General features: G+C 42.9%; 1 protein-coding gene across 1 annotated transcript in view; it reads right to left on the reverse strand.

Moving 5' to 3' along the window:
- Positions 1 to 12,196, reverse strand: part of TXLNB (taxilin beta) — a 30,054-nt gene extending 17,858 nt beyond the window's left edge. Inside the window, exons 1-3 of the mRNA XM_009911558.2 lie at positions 11,786 to 12,196; positions 9,513 to 9,604; positions 8,424 to 8,594 (exon numbers count right to left, since the gene is read on the reverse strand). Coding sequence (XP_009909860.2) covers positions 8,424 to 8,594; positions 9,513 to 9,604; positions 11,786 to 12,188 — 666 coding nt within the window. The 5' untranslated portion in view covers positions 12,189 to 12,196. The remainder of the gene's footprint in view (positions 1 to 8,423; positions 8,595 to 9,512; positions 9,605 to 11,785) is intronic.
- Positions 12,197 to 14,522: the final 2,326 nt, after the last annotated feature.

The following is a 14,522-nucleotide window of genomic DNA, read 5'->3' on the forward strand; positions in this document are numbered from 1 at the left end:
GTTCCTCATAGGGCTTGTGCTCCAAACCCCTCACCAGCTTTGTTGCTTCTCTGGACACATTCAAGTATCTCAATGTCCTTCTTAAATTGAGGGGCCCAGAACTGGACACAGTACTCAAGGTGTGCCCTAACCAGTGCTGAGTACAGGGGCACAATGATTTCCCTGCTCCTGCTGGCCACACTATTTCTGATGCAGGCCAGGATGCCATTGGCCTTCTTGGCCACCTGGGCACACTGCTGGCTCATGTTCAGATGGCTGTCAACCAGTACCCCCAGGTCCCTCTCTGCCTGGCCGCTCTCCAGCCACTCTGACCCCAGCCTGTAGCACTGCATGGGGTTGCTGTGGCCAATGTGTAGAACCCAGCACATGGATGTGTTAAATCTCATGCCGTTGGACTCTGCCCATCTGTCCAGCCTCTCAAGGTCCCTCTGCAGAGCCCTTCTACCCTCTAATAGATCAACACCTGCTCCCAACTTGGTGTCATCTGCAAACTTACTAATGGTGGACTCAATCCCCTCATCCAGATCATCAATAAAGATACTGAACAGGATTGGGCCCAACACTGATCCCTGGGGGACACCACTAGTGACTGGCTGCCAGCTGGATGTGGCACTATTCACCACCAAACTCTGGCTTCAGCCCTCCAGCCAGTTCTTAACCCAGCTCAGAGTGCTGCAGTCCAAGCCATGGGCTGACAGTTTGTCCAGGAGTTTGCTGTGGGGGTGTGGTGGTTTGAGCCTTAGCTGGGAGTTAAAAGCCCAGATAGGGGAAAGGCTGAGAATCTCTCCCCCACTTCCCCTTCTCCCCCCAAAACAGAGAGGGGGAAAGAAAAGGGTAAGGAGCAAATCCACTAAACAATAATCTGGAGTCGGCTTGGAAGTAGAGAGGTGAAGAATTTTCTTTAAACAATATATATATATATATATATAACAATAACAGGAAAGGTTCACAAGGGGCAAGGAACAAGGATGGATGGGAAAGGGGACAAGAAAGAATAATACAAAACCAGTCCTTCTCTGAGGAGGTGTGGAGGCAGCAGGGAGAAGGATCAGGTCCGGCCACGTGGCTGAGGAGCAGGAGGGCAAATGCAGCAGCTCTCATCCAGCAGAGGCAGGAGCCAAAAAGAGACCCAACAGCTATGATGTCCTGCTTTTTATACCCTAGCTGGGCAGGGAGGGGGGAGTGGAACAGACTCAGCTTCCTAGGGGAAAACGCCCTGCAGGGGAGGGTAAAGTACCCGCAAGCCCTCCACCCAGCTTTGTTTTCAGGAAAAGGCGCTAACCCATCACAGGGGGACAGTGTCAATGGCCTTGCTGAAGTCCAGGTAGATTGCATCCACAGCCTTCCCCACATCCAGGAGATTCAACTCTGCCAGCTAAACCCACTGGCTCCTCTTCAGCCCAACAGTGTTCTGGCTTCACACAGCCTGCTCTTAGAAGCAACCCTCTTCCTGCACACACAGATGGGCAGGAAAACAGCCCCCAAACACCTCCACTCCCCCTCACCCCCCAGCTTGAGATCAAGAGTTTGCTGATAGCTATACAATTACCTTAGCAGAAGCTGTGTGGGTTTGTTTGTTTATTGAACTTAATATTGGCCTATCAAAATCATGTTTGGGTTTGTCAATAAATTATCTAACATCCAAGAGTAGTGGAACAGCCTGAAGGTAGTCAGAGTAAGCATCTAGCAATCACTACAAGTCAATAATTCATATTTGAATATTATTTTAATCTCAGTTCTTTCTCAATGGCACTGATTTCACATTCTGTCCCTTTTCCACCCCACCTGCCCCATTTTCTCCCTTTTCCCCTCAAATCCCAGAGCACCTGGGCTCGATTGTAATCTCCTCCCACCCCAGGTGTGGCTGCTTTGCCCTCCCTGCCCACTCCCCTTTTTAATCCGCCCCAGGAAAGGCAGAAGCCCCAAGCTGAGCCCATCTGGGCTGAGGATCCTCCTCTCATCTCTGGTGAGTGCCCTTGGTGCACACTGGGTGATGGTGGTGGTGACAACAAAGGCCGGGGGGCCTGGTGGCCCCCCGGTTAGGTAGGAAAAGGCTTGGTTGCTGCTCTAATATCATCCATGTGAAACTAGGTTCTTGTGTACACCTTGTGTAAAACTTGTGATAGGAAGGATTATTAGATTATCTTGCTGATAACACACCAAATCTCTGAATACTTTAAGCTAAGAATAATGGGCATGAGACTTTTTAACCACTTAGCAATGCATTATCTGTATATTTGTCTCAGTCATAAATTATAAACACATAATGTTAGAAAAGGCCTGCACAATTTTTGTTTAGTACTTTCCAAGTAATGTGTCTGAGCTATTGGGTACTTGATTTCCACCATTATCAGTAAAATGAAGATAGAGGGGAAGAGAAACAGCATTGTGCATGCAACTTGTCTTCCTTTTCTTTCTGCTTTAACAATGGTTTCTCCTGGGGATCATTTACATTGAACAGAGAAGCTAAGGTCAGCCATGTTCCAGAGCTGAAACAAAATTGGTTTGTGTTTCTAAGCTTCCTTCTAATTCACAATGAAAGGCAGCAGTCAATGCTCATCTGAGTCTATTAGAGTAATTAAAAGATTTTTATAAATAAGGGAAATTGTTTCTGCTTCTTATCTTGATTTTGTTACAGCTTGAAACAAAGAAACAGAAGAATGGGATCACTGTAGCTGCCTATTGTAATCCATTCAGCTTTAAGCTACCTTTTCTACCAAGCTTAATTGATTTTTGTATTTCCAATCAGCTCGTTCTTATGGACTGTATTGAATGTCAACTTCCTGAGCTGTTATAGAGCAGGTTGGAAAGATAAATGCCTTTGTAGGAAAAGTATTCCTGGGCAAGGCAGAGCTTCAGCAGTGGTATTCAGTATAAGTAGCGGTAAACCAATTACAGTCCTTCAGCTTACATGGACTGTGAGACTACATTAAGATTCCTTTGTGGATGCTACACCACTTAAAGTCCTGATGTGTATCACACAGTCTTGTAGAACTATTGTAGAATATGCTACATGAACAAATACTGTTAACAAGGATATGCCCTTAAGATTCCTGTACCTGATCCCATATAATCTGCCATGTTCCTGTACCAGAATAAACACCCAAACATGACCACTCTCCTACCCTTTCCAGCTAGACTGTCTTTCAAAGTCACCAGTAAGATATTAAATGAGGCAGTGTTCCTCTGCCCATCCTCAAGGGGTAGAGTTCAAAATTTTTTCCCTGACTATGAAGCTAGAGACTTTGATGCAGGAAAACTCTGCTTTCCTTCCTCTGATATGAAAAGACCTGACAATGTTCCACTTCAGGTAATTCCAAGTCCAGAATGCTAAAGCAGCTTTTTGCTCTCTTCTTGAGAGCAAAACCAAAATGTTGTCATTTCACACAATTGTTGAAAACTCTCTTTCTGTTTTTCAGCCACTATTTTCTTTGTTGCTGCTTTTTCCTTAGCAGAACTTTCTGCCATTTCAGCCTTTATAAAAACAGGAAAAGGAAACCACCTTTTTTTTCCCTCTGCAGTCAGAGCATAAAAGTTAATAAAGACTTAGCTGACAGTTTACTTTTCCTAAGTATTCAAAAAAAATGTTTTCTAAATAATACAAACCCTTTTAAAAAGCTTGATTCCTGAAATGACCAAAACTCTAACTGTGCTTAAATAATTTCCTGTCCCAAGTCTCTACAACTACCCAACACAATGCATTGTATTGTGAACCATCATATTGCCTGATCTGGAACATGATTTTAAGAAAGTGAAAGAACTGCTATTTATGGTCATAAAATACACCTACTTGTCTGTCTTTTCACCTCCACCCTCAGTACCTATCAGATCAAACACTTTTTGCTGGACTGCGTTAGAGGTATTCAAGTGTTTAATCTTGTATTGCTGGGCAATGGTTCCATAAGTCTGTGTAACCTTATACTTCTGACTAGCTGTGTAACCATGACATGTATATTTTATTTCACAACTTGATGTTTATATTGTGCTCAAACTTGTATCAGGACAAAGTTGTACTCCTAAACCAGTGCAATTCACTCTTGGGACTTTTAATAAAGCTTATGTGAAATAATTTTCTGTCTTGACTGTTCTAATGGATCAGCCTTTGTGTGTGAGAGCTTTACTTTCCCACCTTTTTGTCTGAAATCCATTAAAACACAACAAAAACCCCAAAGTCTGGGTAAAAATATGGTAATGCCATTTACATATGCCAGCACATGGTTGAGGCTGGAACTGCACTGGAGCCAGGGATGGGGCTGGATACTCTAGGTGCCATCAGTAAATCCCTGTGTCTGTGCCAGCTCTACTGTGGGGTCAACTCCCCTTCACCTACCTCACCTGGGCAGGCAGTCTGGCAATCTCCAAATCATTGGCATCAACCATGTTTTATTATCAAAAGGCTATAACCCAAACTCTTTTCTTATACCTGGCTTTGTAACCTGAGGAAACTTTTTTTCCCCAATTGGTTCCTTCGTCCTTCCCATTTTAAGACCCCATAGTGTATAGTGAAATTCCGAAGTGTTCCCCAAAATTGAAGACTGACTGCTACTTTATTACTGCTGTTGCAGCTGCAGTAGTTCTGTGGAGTCCAGAGTTCATGGCTTGCCTGGTTGTAGGAAGTAGAATGGAGGATGTTTGAGTTGGTGACTTCTCAGCATCATAGCATGCAAACCACACTTGGCCTTGTCAGCCCCTTCCCTCTGTGCTTATTGTTTTTACTAAGTTTAAATTAAGAGCTCCTTTTCAATAAGAACAACAAAGAATTATAAAATCTTTATTTCTAGTTGTGGAAGACTAAAGTTCCATTTCCCCTGCTCTTTCTTAATCTCTGTCCTCCTCATAGAATCATCAACATTAGAAAACACCTCCAAGGTTATCAAGTCCCACTGTTAACCTAACACTGCCACATCCACCACTAAACCATGTTCCTAAAGTGCATCTACCCCATCAAAGATATTTTCTTGTGTGCTATGACAAAACCTTTGTCATTCTTGTGTTTTACTGTTAAAAATCATAAAACACATTGAATGAAGCCTTACAAATTAAGACAAGGGTATTTGGCAGTTTAGGCTTTATCATTAGAATGTGAGATACTCTGCAAATGGAAGGGCAGAATCAGCTCTGGTCCTCATGCCTCTCTAGGGCAACTCAAGAAGACTGTTGGTCTGATGAAGTCATATCAGATGAGACATCAGTCCTCATTTTCAGTGAACCATCTTCATTCCGTCTTCAACACTGCTGTAAGAGCCACTGTGGCGATGGGTCCATAACGAGCCCAAACTCAAAGCCAGTAACTTTTGTGACATTTGATGAAAGTCATTGCTTAATGCCTGGTAGCAGGAAGCACAAGGGACCTAAAATGTTCATATCGCTGTAAGATGCTAAGTAGCCATCAAACTGTCAAATAATTAGCAGAACATGAACAGCATGCAGAGAAATGAGCTGTTGGTCTTAGCAGAGCTACTCTCTGTTGCAGTGTGAATGCATTTCTTGGAAGCAGAATTAAATGCCTCTCTCTCTGCTGTGAAGTGTAGCTGCAAGGAAATAATCTGAATTGCTGGACTGTAGGAAAGTCAGCTATTGAGGACAGCATCTACTAGTAATCAGAAATTTGTCTTCTGTCATCTGCCCTGTGGATTTTCAGCACAGCTCCATATTGCATGTTCATCACTGCTTGGCTACACCAGTCTTCAGTTAACGGGAATTATACATACCAGATGAGCAAAGACAACGTTTACATGATATGATGTTGTAGTGGGGTGAGGGAGGGCCTAGCTCTCCCTGCACCACAGAGTAAGAAACCACGGCTAAACTCAGTCGGAGAAAGCAGACTATATTTACAAGCATATATAGGAAGCAGATTATATATAACACAATATATACAGGTATTTTACAATATATACAGAAATATACAGCAAATAAACACAATCAGAAACCAGCCCCCCAACAGAGGGGGCTTCCCCCTGTGCCCCCTTCACCCCCCTACCTCCCTCCTTCCCCAAAGAGGGTTAGAAAAGAGAAAAGGGTAGTTAGCAAGACAGACAAAGGCCTAGGCACAGGGAGTTAGTTCTTATCTGTTATTTGCCCAGAAGCCCAGAAGCAGTCCAGCCGAAAGGGAGAGCGAAGGAAGGAAAACCTGAAGGAACATTCCAGCTGCTCTGGGTCTAAGACCTCACCTCCCCCTTAATTCACCAATGAAATTCGTTTAGAATACAAAATATTTATAAACATTTAGCCAGAGTGCCCCTTCCTTAAAGGCACAGCCTCAAACGGTCACAGATGTGCATATAATGTACCATGTGGCAAGTCAGAGTTGCTTCGTGATCTGGACAGGCTAAGTTTCTCCTTTGCTACTGAAATGACACAACCTCCTACAGTTTTTATTTTCCACTCTTTTGGTATGTAATCAGATGTGTTCATCCCAAGTGCTGAAAAAGCTACGAATCAGCTTTTCTGTCCCGACAAAACCAAAATAAAAATGACTTAAGCAGGAGATTTAAAAGATTACATTTGATGGATTCTCCTGCTTTGGGTTCTCTCAGAACAGTCATAAGTGAAACAAAATTGCACTCATTTAAATAAACAGAAGACAAGACTCTGGAGATTCACACATCTCCAGGAGCTAAAGCTTAAAGGCAAATATTGCAAGAATTATGTTCAAGTTCTTAGACAAAACTGGATGAAGATGTTAAATGCCTTTGTTTATTAATTTAATCCTGATTCATTCTGCAAGTGTATGCTGTCTTGCTGCCTTATCTTCAGGGACTGGTTTTTGGTGGTTTTTTTTAACAGTGGAAGCACAGGAACCAGAGGAAAGCAAGCATTCTGGATTTTTCCAAAGCTCTCCAAATCCATAGAAAGAAGTGGCCAGAATTTGAACACTTCTTCCTACTGTAAGATCAGCTCAGGTACCTTTCCCAGCTCTTTCTCATTTAAAAATCAGAACTCATTCAGCAATGGCTAAGTTTACTTAGAGGACCTAGTCCCAAAATAAAACAGTTCAGCAACTGGAAAGATGCTGGAAAGACACTTTCCTAAATGTAAAGATGAAATGTGTAATGAAGCATTTCTATGCATAGGGCAAGGAAGAATCATGCTTTCCAGCAGTGAGATTAACAAGCATATGGTAGTCAGGAAATTGTGTGAGGAATTCAACAAAGCCTGTTCCAAATATGCTTTACAAACATAATTAGTTTTTCCTTTATACCCCAGTTTCCACTGATTTGTTCCATGGATATGATTTGTGTGTTTTAGAAGTCTCAGGCAAGTCTGTGCAAAGCATTGTACACTGAACTCTTAAATAACTTCAAAATAGTCTCATATTTCTGTTCGAAGATTTTGCCCAAAGACAGCCTGGTAAATCAGTGTGGATCAATACTGAGGGGTAGCTCAAAGTCTGGTACACATGATAGGCACATATTTTATTGGCACTACCTGTTTTGCAGTATTATAGCAGAGCACACAGAACTTTCCTTCTAGTTTTCCCACGCTCTTTCAAACTGCTTTTGTCTTTTTGCTAGCACACAGTTTGAATGTACCTATGGTTGTTTCCACTCCCAGCTATGTTCTTACCAATGCACAATGGAAGTCAGGTCTAGACCCTGAAGGCCACTCCTGAGCTGATGGAAATGAAGGAAAATCCAATACAGCTAATAGAGGTTATATCAGGTAAAACTCTTGCTGCTGACAAATCATATGCGTAATTCTATACATAACTCCAAAAAGAAGGATTTTGAACAGATCAAAGCAAAGGCTTTTTGTATAATAATAACATCATCACCACTAAGATGAACCCAAAAGAAAAGGAAAATCACAACAGAAATATCCTTCTTGAACCTATTTTTTTTTTTCAAGAAGCCTAATCATATTATAAATTTCACATTTAAAAGGTCTGATGCACTGAGCACTAAGCAGGCATGGTATATGGATACCAACCTCCTGACACTCCTTAAAAATGTCCTTTGGATTCTCATAATCCAAATGACTTCCACATTGGTATTCTTCCTGTTTTTAGGTTTGATGTCCTAAGACAAATGTCCTGATTCACTAACCCTCACAGATCACCTGAAAATGCCCAAGTGCTCAAATTACATGAAAACAGCCACTAGCCTTCCAGAGGCACCTGAAGCAAAGCTACCAGTCCTATAGTTCTTTCCATCCAGATCTGTTAGCACCTGCACTCTCAGGGACCTGTTAGCACCATTAGTCTCCTCTGCAGTGGGCTCCCTGATAGTGCAAAGTTGGAATTTTCCTAATGAGAAATAAAGAGGTCAGTGTAAATGGGCCTCAAGATTAGAGCACACACATATATATATGTGTGATATACTGCATGTGCAGATGCAAACATCTCTTTGATTTGGTACCAGAGCAAGATAGGAAGGCATCAGCAAGGTACTGCCAGGTACCTTGGTAAGGCCACCACTCACCTTCAGGTTTTTGTTGTGCCTCTGGAGCTCCCGGCACAGGCTCTCAAGCTTGCTGCGGGCAAGGATGGCTCGGCTGTGCTCACTCTGCAGCTGATCCTTCTCCTTGGTGATCTGGGCCTGCCTTTTCTGCAGGTACTTGAGCTTTTTCTGCTCAGCACGATGTTCTTCAAGCTGAGTGAGGAACAGGGGGTAAAAGTGAAACAAAGAGAAAACAAAGAGAATGAGCTACTTTAGTATTGGGAAAGTCTTCATACTCTGTTCACCTCTTAGGAAGTGTTTGCTATGTCAGTGCTAATGGGAGAGGAGAGAGTCCCAAGCCTGCTTGCTGCAACAGTCCCAAGTGTGCTGCAGTGTGGGAGGGTGACCATAATTTTTAATACTTTTGTCACACTATTTCAGCTCTTCCTTCTTTGGTTTGAATTTCTTTGCGGGGCAGCTGTGAGGTTTTCGTTTTTGCTTCAGTGTTAGGAACTGGAGCAGTGGGTAGTGCTTTATGCAGTGAGATTTCTCCAGATCATGAGATAACACAATAGTTGCTCATTCTGTTTTGCAGCTTCCTGAAAAAGAAACAGCTTCCTAGATACCCAGGAACCTGCTGGAAAGAACAACAGCAAAAGAGATGCTGGAGACCAGGGATGTCACCTGTGTAGGGGCATTGCTGATGATGGACAAAAATGCACTTCTGGAAAGTGTTCCCCAAAGCATTCAGCCTGATGAGCCTCAGTGCTCCATTTTCTGCTCACTAACATTTTATACTAAGCCCTGTGAGAGGTATGCAACACTCCTCCTAGGAGGTGAAGGCTTCAGCCTAGACACTAGTTCCCAGTGTGGATCAGTTTGGTAGATTTGCCTTTAAGTACAAGTTATTTGGCCTCATCAACTTTTTAACCCAGAGTCTGGCTTTTCTCCCTCAGTTTTTACCTTTTTTTTCTCCCCTTCTTCCTGTGCACAATTGATCATTTGACCCTTACAATCATTTGGGGATATACAGACACTACTTCATGAGGTTTGACCATGCTGCATGGCATATGGTCTTCATAATTTCCTATACAGACAGTGTGCACAGAAAAGAACTAGTGCTCTACTAACCAGCTCAGCATACTTCTTAAACAGCAGGTCTAGCTTCTCCTCTGGAGTGCTCAGCTTGTTCAAGCTTTGCATCAGTAAGGTGGCTTCCTTCCCTTAAAAAGAAAAGAAAAAAAAAGCATCAGATATTTGATGGTGGTGATAGTTTGTAGCAGATGGTTGTTTGATGCATGGATCTCTAAAATTTCAGGGAGAAATGAAGCATTTTGGAAGGAAAGGAATAATTTTTACTATTAATTCACGGGTTTTTCTTCTCCCCATAAGAAGAAAAATGCCTGCATTTTCTTCCATTTCAGACCTCAGTAACGTGCTGTTTTCTAGCAAAAACATTGGCTGTGAAATACTTTTGTCCTCTATAATTTGATTTTCATTTAGTGGTTTTGCAGCATGACTGGGTCACATATATGGCACATTTTAAAGAAACAGGATGGAAAGGGCCTAGACCCTAAAGGCTCAGAAACCAGATCTCTTTGCAGGTGAAAACCAATCAGAGCTGGCATACTCAGCTCCTGTGCTGATCAACCCTCACAAGACATCAGGAAGATTATGTTAAGTACAGAGACTATGGTGTGGATGGAAACAATCAGAGAGGAGCAGGTACTGCCAGACTCTTCTGGGATACTTGATTGTGGTGTAAATCAGTTCCCTGACTTGGTGAAGAGAGTGGGGCTAGCAAACAGTCTATCTGGGCATACATAGCTAAATCACTGCATAGTCATTTATTAATTGCTTCTTTCTGGTACTTCTTTGTATTCATTCCAGCCCTGAGTATGAGCTGGAGCTTGAACACTGCTTGTTCTTCAAATACAAAATGCCCCTGAAGATAAAGATGGCTGTGGTGCCAGAGGCTCAGTTGTGCTTTTCCAAACGCTTCTCTTTCCCATGGCTGTGAGAGCAAATTTGCTTTCTACTTTCAGCTGTACTTTTTCTGCTTCAAGTCTAGTGCAGCCCAGTACTGCCTATGGAGAAAATCCACTATTTCACACCAAGTTCTCCATACAGCACCTGTATAAATAAGTTGAAGAGAGATAAAATCAAACCCTGGAGCGAAAATTATGGCAAGGACAGTTAGAGAAATGTGCTTTGGTAATGTTTGATCTTGGAGAGGTACCAATAGCTATATCAAAGCAATAGATACTGAGGAACTTTCTTTCTCCTGGATGTTCAAGAAATTTTTTGGGAAAAAAAAAACCCCAAACCTGCTCTGTCCTGTGCTTAGTTCCTTTTCTTTAAGAACGTCCTGCAGTAATTTTTCTACAGGCTTAGCCGAGGGTTCGGTTTCGGTTCTCATACAAAGGAGAGGCGTGAAGGTTAGCGGGAGTCAAACGTAGGAAGGGAAATAAATTAGACGTCTGCTGGATTGGGATGCAACTACATTGCTCTCTAGTGGCTGCCCAGAAGAAGCGACATACTTCACAGAAGCTCGCCGAGACTTTCCAGCTCAGCTAACAGAGCCCTGCCGTGACCAAGGTGCTCTCTAAGCGCTGTGCTTAGGGACAGTGAGCATATTGGTTTATTTCATACAGTCCGTGACGAGTCCAGGGGTTGGATAAGTGAAAAATAACCTGGACATGACAGTGAGTTTATTCTACAGAATGCCATGCCACATATAGCACCATCAGCATTGCTAAGACCAGTGAGAAGGCATACCAAAGGATGCATGGCAAGGAAAAAACATCACAGAATCAGCCATGTTGGAAGAGACCTCCAAGATCATCAAGTCCAACTGGTCACTCAACCCTAACTAATCAACTAGACCGTGGCACTAAGTGCCTCATCCAGTCTCTTAAACACCTCCAGGGGTATTGATCCCACCACCTCCCAGCCCATTCCAATAGGCAATCACTCTTTCTGTGAAGAACTTCTTTCTAAGACCAAGCCTAAACTTCCCTTGCACAGCCTGAGACTGTGTCCTCCTGCTCTGTTCTGGTTGCACTGTGACACAAATGAGAGGCAAGGTTTTCCTTGGTCTAAGAAGCAACGTTGTGCAGTGTGTCATCAGACTAACAGCTTTGGCTAAGCAGTTTGGGTGGCCTAATAGGATATCAGAATGATGTGATATCATCCTATGATTTTGCCTTTTAAAAAGGACTAATATCTGATACAGCTCACATGTATCTGATGGGTAATTATTGAAACAGATTTTAGAGAAAAGTTATATTGTGATTTTCAGTAATAACTAGAGGTCCCTATCACTCATGTCAGAGGCTTAACATGGGAAAGAGAAATTTTACTTAATGATTGCAGAAGAGCTGTGTAAGTGCATAAGTACTTGCCTAGCCCTTTCAGGATTTTCTTCTCCAGCTTTTGCTCCTTGCTGCTGCTGGGCTCCTTTACTCTGGAAGCATCCCCAGGAGCCAGCTTCTCTTTCTCAGTCTCTTCATTTGCATCTTCATACTCTGCATCCTCCATGCTGCCTGGCTCTCCCTTTTCAGGTCTGTCGATTCCTGTAGCAGCACTTTCCTTCTCCACCAGGCTTGTGGCAGACCCATAGGTTTTAATAATGTCCTCCAGCTGCCGGCTCAGCTCTTCTGAGATGTCACACACAGCTGCTTCAGGCTGGGCACTAGGCTGCTCTGTGGGGGCTGTGACAGTGGGCTGGGAGCCAGGGGCAGGTTTGTCCCCACTCTGCCCCTGGATGTCCTGTCCAGCTGAAGTGGGAGACTGGTCATTCTCCATGCTTTGTGCAGTACCTGACAGCAAACAAATGGAGGGTTAATTTAAAAGTACACAAAATTTGTCTTCTAACTGTTCCAGAAACTTGGCCAGCATGTGAGTGATTTTGTGTGGAATTTGAGATGGCAGCTCATCAGTTGGCTCTGGCTTGATAAATACGTCACACTAAAATGAACAACCAAGGTGATTTGGCTGCAGGGAGAAAAGCAAATTATACATTTTCCAAAAGGAAAAGCCTGCCCAGACCCAATACTTAGAAATCAAAACCTCTTATTCCCATTGCCAGTGCTAACACATGAAACAACACCCAAGAAATTGATACCATTTCCCTCCCTGAACACACCATTTACAAAACATTCATTCTTCTTGATCTGTTTACCTGAAAATCTGACTACTGATATGGGCAGCTTCATTTCAGAGCTGACTCAGTTTCATTTCCTATTTCTCCCCTGCTGGCACAGCCTAAGTCAATAATCATGAAAAAGTAATATTTTAAATGAAACTGGCGCACCAAAAATTGTGCTCTGCTTTTGGAAAGCCCAGCGTGGTTCTTGATCTATAAGAGAGTTGGTTTCATGCTGTCACAATAACAGCAAAGAAGAAGATAAACAGATAAAAACCCCTCTTGTACTTGCTGCATGCTGCTGACAGCTTGTTTGACGAAGTACAAAATACAGAATAAATCAGAGCAAAGCAAAACTGACCGGGCGTAACGTGGGTTGATAGTCTGTGGTGTTTTCTGAGGCAAATTTGAGTTCATTTGTTCCCAATTTGCAAAGAGGAAGCTTTTATTTTCCAATGTCTTTGGTGACTGCACTCAGCCAGGGGAATCTAGAGCTCCCGACTTGCCTGTGTTCCTCTGGACCCAGTGCCAGCTTACCCAGGACCTAGTGAATAAAGTGCCAGTGAGAACGTCCCAGGCACCTGCTCCCAGCTCCTGTTGGCCAGCAAAAATAGCATCTCTGACTAGGTGCAGCTGGAAAACTCAGTGTGGAAAAGGCTTTTTCCTTCTCAGCGTGCTGGCAGAGCTGCTGTTACTGCTGCACTGCCCTCATGAAGTGTCTGGGTGCACAGCTAGGTCTTGCCCTGCAACTAGCCCCACTACTGCTTCACTTCTGTACTCTGTAGCCATGAGTCCCTTCTCTTTCTTTTGTTGTTTTTTTTCAGGCCAATTTTTGTTCCTCCCTTCAATGATATGATTTATCATGTTGCCACTGGGGAATGAAGAGAGGAAGAAGTCTGCTTTCTCATTCTGTTTGAGCACCTGAGGTGGTTGCTTGCTTATTTTTTAAACGACAACTTGCTTTGAAAACAGAGCTCACTGGGAAGCATTTAGTTCCCTGCTCAGTTTGCCATAATGTATGCTTTCTATGATGCCTACATTTAAACAGCTTTCAAAATCATAAACTTACTTGGCTGAAGGCAGTATATGTTAAGGGAGATGTAATTTACTGACATAGATGCCTCGATGTTTATTTTTACACTGTCCTCAAAGTGATTTGAAGTGCAGTGATAGTCGTCGCTAAGGCAACATTTTTCAAGAGCTGATTGTCTGGCTATTTGACTGGGCTTGCAGGTAAGATATTAAAATATTATGGTTTATCATCTCTCAAGCAAATAATTGAAAGCCTTGAGTAGGACTCAGGATGTGCTTGAGAACTGTTAGTTGTAAATCCATGCCCCTGAAGCCCTCCCACAGTTAACAGCTCCCCAGCAAGAATGGCTTGGGAAGATGGCCGGACCTGGTCTCACTGTCAGACAAATGCTTTTTGTTTGCTCCATCCGGCTTGTGGCATGGTCATTATATCACTCCAAAGGGATTGTAAAATTGTAGCTGTCTGATTTGATGTCATATTTAGTTCAATTGACATTGAAAGATTAGACCCCACATGTGGAATTTAGGTTAATAATTGCACAGTTTGTGATCATACTTTAACTATAGCTAATTCATTCTATTAATTCAAGGAATTAATCAGATTGTAGTAAATACTAAGCTAGAAGCTCCACGAAACAAGTGTTTCTCTGACATGTTCACACTAGTTTTTACAATTGTATTAATTAATTTTAGCTAACTGGCTTTGGTAATCTATCAGCTAGAAAACCCAGGATCACCATCTCCTCCATGAGGAGAGGCTGAGGGAGCTGGGGTTGCTTAGCCTGGAGAGGAGGAGGCTCAGGGGAGACCTTGTTGCTCTCTACAGCTTCCTGAAAGGAGGTTGTAGGCAGGTGGGGGTTGGTCTCTTCTCTCAGGCAGCCAGTGGCAGAACAAGAGGACACAGTCTCAAGCTGTGCCAGGGTTTAGGCTCAAGGTGAGGAGAAAGTTCTTCACAGAAGGAG

The sequence above is a fragment of the Dryobates pubescens genome, chromosome 6 (genome assembly GCF_014839835.1).
Source record: "Dryobates pubescens isolate bDryPub1 chromosome 6, bDryPub1.pri, whole genome shotgun sequence".
In the NCBI taxonomy this organism is placed as follows: Eukaryota; Metazoa; Chordata; class Aves; order Piciformes; family Picidae; genus Dryobates; species Dryobates pubescens.